This window comes from Theobroma cacao, chromosome 1 (assembly GCF_053813885.1).
Source record: "Theobroma cacao isolate CCN51 chromosome 1, ASM5381388v1, whole genome shotgun sequence".
NCBI lineage: Eukaryota > Viridiplantae > Streptophyta > Magnoliopsida > Malvales > Malvaceae > Theobroma > Theobroma cacao.
In genome coordinates, this window is record NC_142639.1 from 12453824 (window position 1) to 12469322 (window position 15499).

At 35.8% G+C, this 15499-nt stretch overlaps 2 protein-coding genes and 1 pseudogene across 5 annotated transcripts; all 3 read left to right on the forward strand.

Moving 5' to 3' along the window:
* The first annotated feature begins 829 nt into the window (after positions 1 to 829).
* LOC18612381 (F-box protein At3g07870-like) lies at positions 830 to 2026 on the forward strand. Its single transcript, XM_088803057.1, has one exon. The coding sequence runs from the start codon at positions 830 to 832 to the stop codon at positions 2024 to 2026; it is 1197 nt and encodes a 398-aa protein (XP_088659183.1).
* Positions 2027 to 3264: 1238 nt separating this feature from the next.
* On the forward strand, positions 3265 to 5790 carry LOC18612382 (F-box protein At3g07870 pseudogene; annotated as a pseudogene). Of its 3 annotated transcripts, none has more exons than XR_016024253.1 (2): positions 3265 to 3488; positions 4411 to 5790. The product of XR_016024253.1 is annotated as an F-box protein At3g07870 pseudogene, transcript variant X2 (transcript). The 3 variants fall into 3 exon arrangements; XR_016024257.1 differs by having other exon boundaries at positions 4550 to 5790; XR_016024252.1 differs by having other exon boundaries at positions 3266 to 3488; positions 4521 to 5790.
* A 7101-nt stretch (positions 5791 to 12891) lies between these two features.
* On the forward strand, positions 12892 to 14491 carry LOC18612384 (F-box protein At3g07870-like). The gene has a single exon (XM_007049157.3). It carries the CDS (start codon positions 13055 to 13057, stop codon positions 14309 to 14311), a length of 1257 nt encoding a protein of 418 aa, XP_007049219.1. The 5' UTR covers positions 12892 to 13054; the 3' UTR covers positions 14312 to 14491.
* Positions 14492 to 15499: the final 1008 nt, after the last annotated feature.

The following is a 15499-nucleotide window of genomic DNA, read 5'->3' on the forward strand; positions in this document are numbered from 1 at the left end:
AATATGTGAACTACCTTTGTACGAATAATAACCACTCCAAAAGGCTCCTACCACTGCCAAAATGCTCCGAAGTTGAACTATCGAGGAATGCTTTTGCAGACTTGCTTCTGAGGATATGTACGGTCTCTCGATGAAAATCGAAGAGTTGTGGTCCACATAAAGGACATACTTGACCCGTTAATAGGTTTCGGGTTGAGATGCGGAGCCTAACGAATGAGTTGGTTTCATTAAGGATAATTTTATCATTTTTTTTTCTTGATTAAAAATAGTTAAAATTATAAAAAAAACTATTCTCAAAAACGTCTTATCCCTGAAGTCCATTTATGAAAAGCACTCAAGCTCAAACTAAGTTACAAAAATAAGGGCCCAAAAGCAGCCTGCATTTAATAGGCACAGCAAGGCCCTGGAGTAAGCCTTAAGATCAAATTCAAGTTACACTTATCTGTAATTTGTTGTTAAAATCTTAAAAGTTAATACATATAACCAATATAATTCAAATGAGGGATATATAGGCTTGCGCAGTCCTAGTCAAGCCGCCCGAACCGCAGACGGCTCCTAATTGGTTCATTACATACCGACAATTGCCTTATGATATGCTTTAGCAGCTCGCATCTAGCACCGTTTAACTATGCTGTTTTTGGCTGTTCTGTCTGTTATTACTTATTATTAGTGATTCTTATCAGAATGTGTTGTACGTATTCAGCTAAGACTTCGTTTTGATCGCCAAGCCATCTTTGGAATACAATGTAATTATCTATATATTGATTCTCTAGCTAATACTTCATGAACTCTCTAACAGTGAACAAAACCGCGACAACCGATTAGCAAAATGGAGCGTCTTCCTCAGGAGATTGTTGTCGACATACTATCAAGGCTTCCCATTCCAAGTTTAGTGCAATCCAAGTCCGTGTGTCGAGCCTGGCGTAGCTTGATACGAGATCTAGTGCTTGTCAACAAGCATATCTGGCGCATGATTCAGAACGATCCAAGTTTCATTTTACAAAGCTATAACCCCATGCAAAACCAGCTTTATTTTGGAGATTTCTCTAGTCAAAACGATGGAAACGTGATCATGAAGAAACTTGCTATACCACCCCTGCCTAAATTCCATGTGGTAGGATCATGTAATGGATTGCTATGCTTGCATACGTCTCAGCAAAGCTTTGAAATCTGCATTTATAATCCTTTTACCCGGGATTATACAGAGTTGCCAAAGCTAACAGAGCACCCTAGATATAATGTGGGAGTGCGAGGATTTGGTTTCGATCTTACCACAAAGGAATACAAAGTTGTCAAGATATCATATCAAATAAGAACTTGTGGAGGCTCCTTTCCCCGTATTGCTCGATCTACTAATTCTATCATTCGAGCTCCGGTTACTTCACCTGATCCAATTGAAGCGGTGGTTCATATTTTAACTCTTGGTAGCCCCACATGGAGAAATTTAGGAACCGTGCCATTCCATTTGATGACGTCGCAGCAATCTCAGGTTCTAATCAATGGGAAACTTCATTGGGTTGCTTATCCTAACAGAAATGAAAAAAATAATCCTATTATATCCTTTGACCTGGCAACTGAGCAATTCCAGGAGGTCCCTAGGCCTGATTGCATTAGCTTGTCCGGCAGGCGATTTGAGCAACTTGTGGCTCTACGAGGTTGTCTCTCCTCGGCTTCTTATCATGATGATAATGAACGGTTGGAGATTTGGGTTATGAAGGAATATAATGTCAAGGAGTCTTGGAGCAAAGAATTTAGCATTGGAGCTTACGTGCCACCAATTTTGCAACAAGATGATACGTTCAACAATTCAAGGTTTTATATGTATAAAAAATGCATGCGAGTCTTATGGCAGTTGAGAAGTGGGGAGATCTTGTTCGAGTGCAGAAATAAAGCACTTGTTCTCTATGATCCCCATTGCAGAACATTCAAGGATCTTCATCTTACATTTGAAGGAATTTCAAAGTATTTCAAAGTAGTTGTTCATGTTGCAAGCCTCAATTGGATTAATACCTTCATCAACACCTGAAGGGTGAAATCATAAAAGAAAAAAAAAACATGTTTTTTTACTTTTGTTATATGCATGGATTTGTGGAGGATGTGAATGGCAAGTTGGCACCATCACTTTGGGAATAGTTACTCCACAAATCCATGGACTTAAAACCTTTCTTCTTGATGAGATTGATCTTTGCTTTTATGTTCATCCACTTGTACTTTGTACTTACCTTTGCACTAGTTGCTGAATTTATAAGTTTTTGATAATTTTCTATACCTGAGGGATTACACCAATATCCTCAACAAATTCCACTTAGATCATATATTCATCTATGCTAATGTCCACACTCAGCTAAAGAGGCAGGCGTAGTGTTGGATGTTATTTAGGCAATTAGGAGCTTGAGATGTTCTCTACTAGTATTTGCTACTTATTTATCTTCTTCGAGTTAATAGGTGCTTGGAATAATTGATTATTTTTTGCCTAAAATATGCTAGAGCCCAAACCATCAATCAAAATAATCCAAGTAAAAGAGATTAAACTTTCTCACTAGAAGTTTTTATTATTCAAACACATTGTCATTATTTTAATTTAGTTTCAAATTCAAATCATTTAACTTCCTAAAATAAACCAATAGGTTTATGACAAAGGGGTTAAAAACTAAAACCAGCCATCTTACTGGAGTTCTCCTTATCCCAAAGGGGTTAAGCCAATGGATTTAACTTCCTAATCAATGAGAAGGGTGATTTAGTTAAAATTTTCAATAGAAATTAAGTAAACAAGTTTGAAAAATCATATCGTATTCATTGATGAATATCTTTTCTTCTCTTTCTTTCTTTTGTTTACTTTATTGAAGACAAAATAACATATTCAATTAAATCGATTGAGGTGTACCAAAAATTGATTAAAAAGTTATATTTATATGGAAAATTAAATTCATTTTACTATTACTAATGATAAAATATATTTTGTCATAACTGGTTGAAATAAAGATTTAAATATAATAATAATGATAAAACTTACTATTGCAATTGTTTTCTTCAAGATAACAAGTAATTAAGAGCAATGTATAACTCCAATTGCTTGTCTTTTCTTTTGTAGACCAATACTATAATTGAAAATTTTCATTGACGTCACCAAAAATTCAGTTATGCTTCTAGGCCCAAAAGGCCTCTCTGAAGTTTCGTTTCCTATTCTGATTGGATCAAAATGGGTTACCCTCGTGGCCCCGCTTCTTCCACCACCCACCCACCCGCCATTTCTCTTTCCATCTTTGGGAACGAAAGAAGACAAGAGAATAGCTAAACATCTGGCGTGGCTCCACCTCGCCTAGGAAATACCGAAAATGGAACATAATAGATGTATATGTCAAGTGTTTAGAACAGAACAGCAGAGAAAAACGCACCCCTAAGAACAAACTTCTACATAGCCAAAGAAACCTTAATTCCTGTTGAAATTTATTGCCTTGTTCCAATCGTGGAATATGTTCTCCAAATAGGTACGTTGACCGTATGAAATCAGTTTCCTTCTGTTCTAACTGATCTTCACCATGTTGATTATTCGATAGCACTTTTCAGTTTGTCTTTGGAATTTGTTTGAATCATCTGCTTATTACGTTTTATTTTCTGTATTAAATCTGGGTTTAGATAAGCTGAATTCTTTTTGTGAATGATCGAGCTAGTGAAGGGGTTTCAGCCGCTGAACATGTCGATCAACTACTTGACATAATTTTCCAATTTAGAGTCAGTCCAAAAGGGTCTTTGATCAGATGCTGACAATCTTTTTCGTTTGTAAAGGGTGAAACCAAAAACTGCATGAGTAGAAAACCTGATTAGCTCAGCCTTCCAGACTTTAGGTGCAAATAATTGGCATTCCATTCCTTGGTGTCCTAATAATCCCGGTGACTGATATCTTTGTGTTAAATGGTATATTACTTGTTAAGGGAGAGTGATCGAGTTGGGGTCTTTTGTTTTATTTAATTATTTCAAAGGGGGAGACGGTTTTTCTGGTTGTTTTTTTGGTATGGCCTGACATTGTAGTTTTAAAAACACTCGATGTGAAAATAAGCATTGCTAGATGTGAAGAATGCACCCTATATGAGTAGTAAGGAGCAACAATACTTAGACAGGAATTCATATGATCAGAAGATGATCTTGGCCATGTTATAAAGTAAGACATGTGAATAACATTTTTTAGTTTCATGTAGGTATAAATAGTGACGTTGTTATTTTATTTCCATACTGTTTTTATTTTCATTTTTTAATACAAGGGATAGCTGTAATGACCGATTTATTATTTTGCTTGATTCCATAACTTGAGAAGGCAAATATTTTACAATGAGATGTTTCTTTGGTGAATTCCATACTTCCATACAGTACTACTATGTCATTGCTCATTACATTTTTCTGTTTAATCAATAGGTTGATGTTGTCGAAGTGCAGTATGTTTAACTATTGATCACCAAGCCGTTTACAGATATTGTGCCTTCTAAATTTCTACTTATTAATGCACTTACTTTTCTTAAAAACAGTTTAAAGAAAGAACAAACTTGTAATGCAGACCAACTAGAAGGATGGAGTGTCTTCCTCAGGATGTTGTCCTTGACATACTATCTAGGCTTCCTATAACATCTTTGGTGCAATCAAAGTCTGTATGCCGTTCGTGGAGAAGCATAATACAAGGCTCACTACTTGCTAATAAGCATTTATCACACATGTCTGATTATGATCCAGGCATCATCTTTCAAAGTCACTGGCCCAGCCAAAACCAGTACTACTTTGTAGATTTTGCTGCTTACCCTGAAGGAAACAAAATCTTAAAGAAAATATCATTTTCAACAAAGCATGCTAATTTGGTAGGTTCGTGTAATGGCCTGCTATGCTTCTGCAATGCTTCACAAATCCACATTTGCAATCCTTTAACCAAGGATTCGATAGAGCTGCCAAAATTGTTGAAGGGTCCAGGAGAAGTGGGAATTTTAGGATTTGGTTTCAGTCCAACCACAAAAGAATATAAACTGATTGAGATAGTTTATCAAAGAAAAAGGCCTGGAGTCTGGTCCCATGTTGCTGTGTCTAATCCATTTCAAGCTGAGGTTCGAATTTTAACTCTTGGTGGCTCCAGATGGAGAAGTTTAGGGATGGTACCTTACAGATTTATTCGGCAACCATCACAAGTTATGGTCAGTGGGAGACTTCATTGGAGATCTCAACTTGGAAAATACAATATTGATAACCAGCTCATATCGTTTGATTTAGCAGCTGAGACATTCCAGGAGGTCTCTAAGCCTGATTGCAGGAGCTTTAACAGGGGTTTTTATGAACTGATTAATCTTCAAGGTCATCTCTCTGCAGCCGCTTCCAATGCTAGTGGGGGATTAGAGATTTGGGTTATGAAGGAATATAATATTAAAGAGTCTTGGATCAAAGAATTTAGCATTGGAGGTTACCTGCCAAAAGAATTACAACGGATCAATGCAAGGATCCATTCCCCTAGATCAGTTTTTCGAGCCATATGCCGGTTCAGAAGTGGTGAGATCTTACTAGAGCATAGAAGCAAAGCACTTGTTCTCTATGATCCGGTGCATGAAACGTTCAAGGATCTTACATTTGAAGGAGCCCCGAACTGGTTTAAAATGGTTGTTCATGTTGGCAGCCTCATTAGTATCTAGGTACTAACATAACAAAGAAACTGTTGTTTTCTGTGAGTTTTCTTCTTGTTGAAACTAAACTTTGCTTTTCCTATAATCTGTACTGCCTTTTAAATGGTTGTTAAACTAAGGAGTTTTCTTGCAGTCTTTATTTTCTAGGATTACATTGATGCTTTCGAAACTCATCCATCTTAGATTCTACTGCCTGTTGCGTAGCTCTTGAAGCATTTTTCTACTGTCCCCAACTGCCCCTTGTTATCGTTAATTAATTATTATGACTTTCTGAATTAACCAGTTAATGAATTCATCGTTATGCTCCTAGACTCAAAGCCTAAATGGGATCAGCGACCTATTAGCCCACCACTATGTGCTTGGGAGATAGACGACCCTTTTCCAATAAGGTTACGTGTTACCCAGTTTACAATTTGCACGAACACGCAAATCAGTTTCCCGCAAACCAGCTACAAAGGAATCTCGCGTGCTTGAACCGGTTTCCGTAACATTCTCCGCACTAATGAAATCATTACAGTGAAATGCAATCAGGATCATCCGCTCATTTCTGTGAACCATGTTGGCATGTATCTAGATGTCCTTTTCCTTAGGAATACGATAGCTGAAAGCGAGTTCAAAAGAAGCAGGTTTGCAACAACAGACCAACCAGCAATAAGGAGCATCTTCTCAGGATATTGTCCTTTACATACTGCCTACGCATCTTTGGTGCAATCAAAAGTCTGTATGCCAAGCTTGGTCAAGCTCAACAGGTAGCCTGGTTCTTTTTAACATAAGCATTATCAGCTAAGGTTGACAATGATCCAGGATTGACCGTACATGATTTGTCCTTCCCAAATCAGCTCTCTTATAAGATTTTTTTGGCTAATAAGAAAGGATATTAACTTGATACTGAAGAAAATTCCATCCCAGCAATCTATGCTTAGGTATATTTTTGTGGGTCAATGCAATCACTTACTATGCTTCTATGACTCTTCCAAATGCAAAGTATCCTAGACATGTGGGAGTTCTAGTATTTGGTGTATAGATAAGTATAACCAAGGACAAAGGAATAGAAGGTTGTCCAGATAGCATGTAAAATATAGCACATACATTACTTGATGCAGTTTGAGGTTCGCATTTAAGTGGCTGGGAGTCCTGATGGAGAAATTGAGGAGCAGTACCTTACCATCTTCTTTCAGCAGCAATCGTAGGTAATGGTCGTTGGGAGACTTCATCACCTTTTTCGAGAAATTCCACGAAATCCTTAAACCTGATTTTGAACGGTAAGAATGATACTATTGTTATGAAATATAAACTAAGAGAATAATTATAAAAAAAGTATTTTGAGAAAATAAGAAGATTTTATTGAAATGTGTATTTATAAATGAAGCGAGAGACCTATTTATAAATTAATAATCCATTCTCTAGATAGAATTTACAAAATAAAAGTAATACTAAAAGAATAGATGGATAGATTAAATTCTAATCTTAATCCAATTTAAATATACATAACAAAATGGATATTCACATATATGTTCATAATAATCCTCTTGAATATTTATTTTATTAAGAATACGAATAGCTATAACTTTTCAAGGAAAAAAACCTTATGAAAAAAAATCCGAGTTAAAGAAAAAGAGTATATAATACTTTTAAAGAATATGCTTTTGAAATGCTATCTCATTAAAAACTTTATCAAGAAAAACCCAGTGAGAAAAACCTTAATGAAGGAAAAGAGTATAATATATTTTTTATTCCCCTGATGATTGCATTATTTAAGATCTTTAAAACGACGTATTTAGATTTTTAAAGTAATACATTCCAATCTTTTGTACCAACTATTCAAATGTCGTAGTAAAAAGCACTTTGGTGAATAAATCTACTAAATTGTTACTTGAACAAATTTGTTGAACACCAATATCACCTTTTTCTTACAGATCATGAGTGAAGAATAATTTTAGCGAAATATGTTTTGTTCTATCGCCTTTGATGTATCTTTTCATTAACTATGCTATGCAAGTAGTATTATCTTTATATAATGTTATTGGAATTTCATTTTTAGTTGACAATTCACATGTTTCTTAAATATATTGAGTTATAGATTTTAACCAAATACATTTATAATTTACCTCATGAATTGCTAAAATTTTTACAAGGTTCGAAGAAGTAGCAAACATAGTTTGTTTTACAAAACACTATGAAATAATTGTACCTTCACATGCAAATAAGTAACTTGTCTGAAATCGAGTTTTGTGTGGATCAGATATATATTCTGCATTTGCATAATCAATTAAAGTGGATTTTGGTACATTTGAGTAATATAAGCCTATATCCATTGTTCTTCAAAGATATCGAAGCATATGTTTAATTACATTCTAATGTCTTTGAGTTGGAGAAGAATTATATTTTGCTAATAAATTTACAATAAATAATATATCAGGTTGTGTATTATTAACAAGATAGATTAAGTGCTATAATTGCACTGAGATATGATACTTTGGACCAAAAGGTTCATCATCCTCATGAGGTCGAAAATGGTGTTTTTTCCAAAAAGTTCAAACCATGGCGTGTCACATATTCAAGACATGACATGTCACATATGCTCACCATGCTGTGTCACACGATCCTAACTTGCTTTGCCACATATTCTCATCATATCGTGTCACACATTCCCACCATAGCGTGTCACAAACTCTGAATCTTGCTGTGTCACAGTCGTGCCACATATTCTTAACGTGCCGTCTCACACATTCTCACCCTACTGTGTCACAGATTCTCTCCATGACGTGTCACAAACTCTGAACCCTGCCATATTAGATATGCTCACGATGTCGTTTCACATATGCTCACCATGACGTGTCACATTCTCACACTGGCATATCACATATTCTCACCATTTTGCCTCACATATTTCTTCTAAGTCGTGTCACATATTCTCTTCATGGTGTGTCACAAACTCTAAACCTTACCATGTCACAGCCGTGTTACTTATTCTCACCATGATGTATCACACATTCCCACCATGTCGTGTCACACATTCCCATTATGCCGTTTCACAAACTTTAAACCCTGTCATGACACAACTGTATCATATATGACCCGCTGTAGCACAACCATTTCGTGTTTTAGATTCACATCTTCCTCCTTTCGATTCACCACTGTATCAGGAATTTCTAATTTTACATCATTTTCGAAGTTTTGGATTCATCACGACATGTTCCTCATTCGGTTTAATATCATCCTTCTTGTATTATTTAAACGTTATGTCTAAAATATCTGAAAAATCACCTCCTGCAATATGATTTTGTTTGTTTTGTTTTGCACAAGCTTCTCGAAACAAAAATGGATGTTTTTGCTAAAAATTAAAAAGAACAAATTCTTTACATATTTATTTTCCCTAATATGCGCGTGTATGAAAGTATTCGTCAATGAAGATGTCTCATTAAAGGTATTTCTGTCTTAAAATCTTTTTTTTTTTGCTTAAAATAGTTAAAATTATGTGAAAGGTTATTTTTAAAAACACCTTATATTTTAGGACTAAAAAAAAAATTACCTTCAAAAAAAGGTGGTGAAAAGACTCTTTTGTTCGTGAGCCTTGAGCCATCAAGTGATTGCTTTCTCCACCGTGCTTGGCCTTGAGTAACCCGTTCTTGCTGTGTGCACTACTACCTTGTGACACCTCTTTCATTGAAGATTTGAGAACTTTTTCTTCTTCCGAAAACTTCAGGGGTAGCCTTGTGACCATTAATCTCCATCTGTTCCTTTTCTGGTATATTAATGCCCTCACGCACTAAGATGAGGATTCTGGCGAAATCGAAGCGCTCAAGGTTGGTGGTAGCGCTACAAATTTTGATAACCCTCCTTTATAATCTACCAATTCTATTGAACACCTTTCTATGCCAGAGATGGATTGGGAGGTTTTCAATTTTGACCTATTTTAGTTTCCCTTTCTCATCATCAAAGTAAAGAAAGGGGGAAATGGGATCGAACTAAATGGAGAACATATCTAGGTAGTTCTTGAGGATTATTTTCATTTCCTGTTCATCCCTATAAGTAATGAGAGTTTTTAATTCACCCAAAGTTTTGATGTAGAGAGAGATTCCCTCATAAAACAGTCTTGATTGTATTAGTTTAATGGATAAGTTTTCCCACATTAAAGCAACTACATTACGTCTGACCCATTCCAGGTCATTTTCTGGAATATGAACATTAATACCAGTCGGCTCCTTTTGTACCTTTGTCATAAGCTTCTCATTAATGATCTTTTGCTTCGCTCTGGATTTGTTTTCCCTGAGCTTTAAGAGGTCAATGCTTCTTCATTCGACATCTTAACCCCCTCTTTGCGTTGCAGATATAAAATCGAACTTGAACACATAAAATTTAAAGGTTGTAATCGATTCACAAGTTGAGTTTTAATTTTGAACTTGAAACTTTAAGCTTTAATTTCTCTCACTAAAAATCAAATCAAACATTTTTTATAATAATAGGCGTGAGACATAATTTCACATTTTTAAAAAATTTAAACAGAGAAAGATTTTTGAATAGTTATGTTTGTTCAAATTATTATATTTGTTGAAACACTTATATTTATTCAAAATGTTATGTCTATAAAAAATATATATTTTTGTTTTTAAATAACACTTTCTGATTTCCTAAAAATATACAAAAACAGTTTACAATCACTTTCTCCTTCTTTGTGAAATACTTTTTAAATTATTTTTATACTATTTTGTTAGAAAAACATTACAATAATTTGATAATTTTATCATATGATAATAAGTGTTTAGTGATTGATTTCGTAAGTATAAAACATAACCAATCATTGAATTTTATTGTAATTCTTGAAATTCATCAATTATTACCCTTTTGTACACCGATACTGATATAAATAAAGCTTTAAAAATAACGCCATTGATACATGCCTTAAAATCTTTCTCTAATATTTTCGATTTTCAAGTCCTATGTTCTAGCAAGTGAGTTGCGGTTGGACAAAAGTAATTTTCAAGTTTTCTGCCTGTTAAAAGGTGGTGGGGCCTCATTGGAGTATGGATGCGTATGACTGGTTTCGTAGGGGCTATGATGTAGAACATCTAAGGATCTTAAATCTCAAGGAATGCCTAACTGGTTTGACACAACCAATCTTGTTGGTGGCCTTAATAGAATGATTGATACCTTTGTTAGACATGTGAGCATGAAAATTTTGAAGCAAAATGCATCTTCTGCTGTCAGTTTTTGCCCACTTTGATGGCTAACTTAATATGGCTGCGCACCAAACTGAGTTATTGCTACTGTAAATTCACTTACAACCTCAATTTCTTTCTGGGATATCACCATCGCCATGCCAGATTCTCTTAGGAGAAGGTGAACAATTGAAAAGTTTAAAATATAAAAGAAAGATTCAAGGCGATGCGACAATTACCCACCTTCGCCGTTGCCTGCGGCAAAACAATCGGCTCTTGCATGCTGATTGGCTTGCTATTTACTAGCTCAGCTTTTCCAAATAGTCTCTGCCACACGCTGCAGCAAAAATTATACTAGCAGTAGTATAGCTTGAGCTTTTGTGCATACCGTTATAACACCTTTTCTGTATGGTTTTTTCCCAATTTAATATAACCTTGGAATTGTTTATACAGAAAATATACACTGTTTTTGCATCTAGATGTCCAACACTGCATCTTTATCCACCATGGCATTGGTTTTTTTTCCCTTTCTTTTTCATCCTGTCCTGTGCACGGCAGTGTTGGTAAGTTGATGAGCAAGAAAATGGTGTGTAAAACTGTACAAGCACATGGTTGCATCTTTCTGAAGTGACCCTGAAATTTTGTTTGACGAAATTTCAAAGAAAGTCTTGGGGTAATAGACGGGCTAAAGTTAAGGCACGTACCGATCAAATGGCTTTTGAAATGACCACAGCTTGGCCTGGAAGCAAATTAATCAAAGGATCTCATCATATTCTGTATGGTACCCTGCAAAGTCTAGCTCCCTAGCACTTTTTGCCCGCTGAAATCTCATTGAACACATTGAACCCTTTAGTTCACAAATAATTTCTTGGAAATATTGTTGCAATTATCTTTTTTTTTTCCTATCAAATTGAGCATTTATTTTAAACTTGGGTGTTTGGTACATATGACAGCAAGAAATAAAAGATTAATTTAATCAGAGCAAAATGAGATTTTCATACTGTGATAGATATTTGGTCAAAACTGTGAGATAAAATTTTGTTTACCGAAGAAAAAATAGATTTAATAGAGAGAACACAAGACTGAGTCATGCCGTGTTGGGCATGAGGTAAGCCACATGAATCGTGACTGAACATTTTCTCTTATTTTATTTAATTTTCATTTTTTGGAAGAGGGGGATAAAATCATGGCTCTTTATTCGCCTTGAGGGCCTAATGCTACCTTTTTGTTGTAGAAACAGCAGCAGGGAGGTAATTTCTTGGATTACCTTCGTAGTATTTCCAAGAAAAGATATGACCCATATTGTAAAATAAACGGCTCTGTGCTATTTATTTACTAGCAGATGCAAAGTGCAACGAAACACATAGAAATCAGTAATGTTACTATACCTGTTGTAATCTTCCTGGAAGCTAATTCTCAACATGTTCTTCCAAACTCTGGAATCCAACTTTTCATGGATCTAGTGCTTTCAGCTTCCCTCGGTAGACTTTACAACAAGGATACAAACAAAGCAGAAAGTTACGGGAACTTTCGGGGTTCGTTTAGCTATTTCTCAGTCTCATCTTTTACTTCCATTGCCACACATATCATCACGTCATTTTATTATTTGTTGTTTTTTTTTATTTACCTTGAATTTATCGTCTTGAGTGACTCTTATTTTGTATTTTTGGACCTTTATAATTAAAAGGGGCCCTTTGTAAAAAGTCTTATTGATCGGTATGATCACTACCAGCACTTTTTGAACAAAATCCTTTTGCGGGGGGAGGGCAGATACATACAGAGGCATCTGTCTTTTGAAGAAGAAAGCAAGAGAAAATAATATTTGTTTATTGCTATTCCTTTATTTTAAATTTGTCAAATTTTTTACCTTCAATTTTCAAGACTTAATGTTGCAGGGTCACTATCAGTAGGGCCATCTTTGCATTGACATGGAATTGATTCATAAAATTTGCTTTTTCTGCATTCATATTTTGGCCATATATGCTTAATTGGACGGTGCAGATTGTTGTGTCTATCAATTCCCTTTTGCTTTGTCCCGGTAATCAATGGAAAAATTAGAACTTTTCTACAAGGGAGTTTGTTCAATGATGGGTTGCTATAGAAACACTAATTAATTTCCTTGTGGTTTCCGTCTCCCCTTTTATTTTCTCTTCCTCTTTTATAATATTAATTTGATCTCATCAAAGTCTACCATGTTTATCTTCAACTTAGCTTTTTGATCCCCAAACCTACTCTTTGTAACCCATGTGTTTTCTAAATCTCTACCTAGCCATGGACTCGGATGATGAGAAACATGCTAAAAGAAGGAAAACCAACCATGACGATGATCAACCACAGACAACTGGGATGGAAATCCTTCCACACGAAATCATCGTCGACATACTTTCAAGGCTACCGATCACGTCGTTGGTGCAATTCAAGTTTGTATGCAGAGGATGGCGTGCCTTAGCTCAAGATCCTCTTCTTGCTGGTATGCATCTTTCCTGGAAAGCTGATAGCAATCCGTGCCTCATCCTTCACTGTGATTTTCCCATCCGAAACCAGCTTTATTTTGTAGATTTATCTGCTCACAACCAAGACAAAGAGAAGGTAAAAAGGTTATATGTACCTTTCCAGGCTACCATGCCTGAATTTGATGTAGTAGGATCTTGCAATGGTTTATTATGCTTATCTGATTCATTATATAACGATGCACTATATGTTTACAATCCTTTTACTATGGATTATATAGAGCTGCCAAAATCTAGGCAATATCCAGATCAGGAAGTAGTGTTTGGCTTTGGATTTCATCCAAAAACAAAGGAATACAAGGTAGTTAAGATAGTTTACTATAGGAATACAAGTAGTAGTTACAATCGTGCGCGAAGAATCATTTATCCGCAATCAGATGTTCAAATTTTCACTCTGGGAAGCTCTGCCTGGAGGAGTCTGGGAAAAGTATCATACCAGTTTGTAAGGCGCCCTTCAGAGGCTTTGGTTAGTGGAAGACTTCATTGGGTGAGTAGGCCACGCAGATATTACCCTGCTCGCCGGCTTATGTCGTTTGACTTAGCAGATGAACAATTCCGAGAGGTCCCGAAACCCGATTGTGGTGGTCTAAACAGGTGTAATTTTCATCTGTCTGTTTTAAGGGGTTGTCTTGCTGCAGCTGTTTATGGAAATTATGGGAAATTGGAGATATGGGTTATGAAAGACTATAACGTGAAGGAGTCTTGGATCAAAGAGTTCAGCATTGGAGCCTACACGCCGAAGTGTTTGAAACAGAATCTGGACCGAGACAGACCTTTGAAGATTTGGAAGAATGCTTCAAACGGAAAAGTTGTTCGAGTTCTTTGCTTACTTGAGAATGGTGAAATCTTGTTGGAGTATAAGAACAGAGTTTTAGTCTCCTATGATCCCAAGAAAGGGAAATTTAGGGATCTTGTATTGCAGGGGATACCTAATTGGTTTCAAACAGTTGTTCATGCAGGCAGTTTCAATTGGATTAACACCCCTCCTTGATTTGTGAACGTTGCAGCAATGAAAAAATGGATGCCTCTTTCCTTGTGAGTTGGCTGCTCTATAAGAGAAAAGTGCTTTTCATGTTTGTTTGTACTTCCTGAATTTAGGTTGTTTCTTACCTTGATACATCTCATTGTGATTTTATGAATGTTAAACACAATTCAAAATTTGGGAAATTTAGATGTTGAGTTTCTGCTTTACAAACTGCATCCATGCACTATTCCCTTCTGGAATCAAATGCATTCCTCTTTCCCTGTAAAAGTTAGATAACAATTCATCCCTCTAGGCCAATATGAGGATAATCTAACCAAACAAAGGAAGAACAGATTTGACAATCGTATAACGAGACAAAGATAAAAAGAACTCAACCACCATCAGAACAGATAATTAAAAATTCTGATGCCTGACAATAAACTAGTAGTATTCAATGGTATGAGGGTATTTCAAACCTTCAAGAAAAACCAAATTTGACTGCTCTACATGCATGTGAACAGCTTTTCTCTAGCTCCTAACTCACCTGCATTATAATTGTACTTTAAATAATCAAAAAGAAGTTGCAATAACCCTCTTTTTACATTTTTAGTTTTTTCTCAAATTAACTCTCACCCTCACTGTTTCATGCATGCCGTTAGAGTCGTCTTCAAGTTAGAGACTTAAAATGGAATTCAAGTGATGGGATTAATAGAAACTATCTTCCAAAAAAAAAAAAAGCTCTGAATTGGCCCTTGCTGTTCAAGGACAGCTGGAAAGGTACGAGCCTAAACAGGGAGCAAGTTCTGAAGAAGTGTGTTCATTTAATTTAGTATTATCTTTTCCCCAATGGGCTCAAATTTTTTCAAATGAGGAATTTTTCAATCATAAAGAGCACAGGACTGGTAGTTCAACCACTTAACCTTGCACCTAAAAAAATTCATGGAAAGAGAGAAAAGTCCTCTGATCATGCTTTTTCCACTGATCCAAAGTTGAATAAATGGCCCTAAAGTCAAGTCACAAGGGGCCTCGGATGTGTCCTATTGTGGCACATGCAGAGAGATTCCCTTCAGAAATGGAACTCTCCCCCGTCGAAATGTTCGAAAGTAACAATGATTTCCGTTTTACTTTGAAATTTTAAACTATTTCCACAATCTTGCCCCATCCTTGGCAGGTTGAAGCCGCTGTACTTTTTCTACTCTTTCTATAACGTATAAA

Excerpts from the sequence above, each read along its gene's own strand:
- LOC18612384 (XM_007049157.3), top strand. The coding sequence starts at position 13,055 with ATGTGTTTTCTAAATCTCTACCTAGCCATGGACTCGGATGATGAGAAA.
- LOC18612381 (XM_088803057.1), top strand. The coding sequence starts at position 830 with ATGGAGCGTCTTCCTCAGGAGATTGTTGTCGACATACTATCAAGGCTT.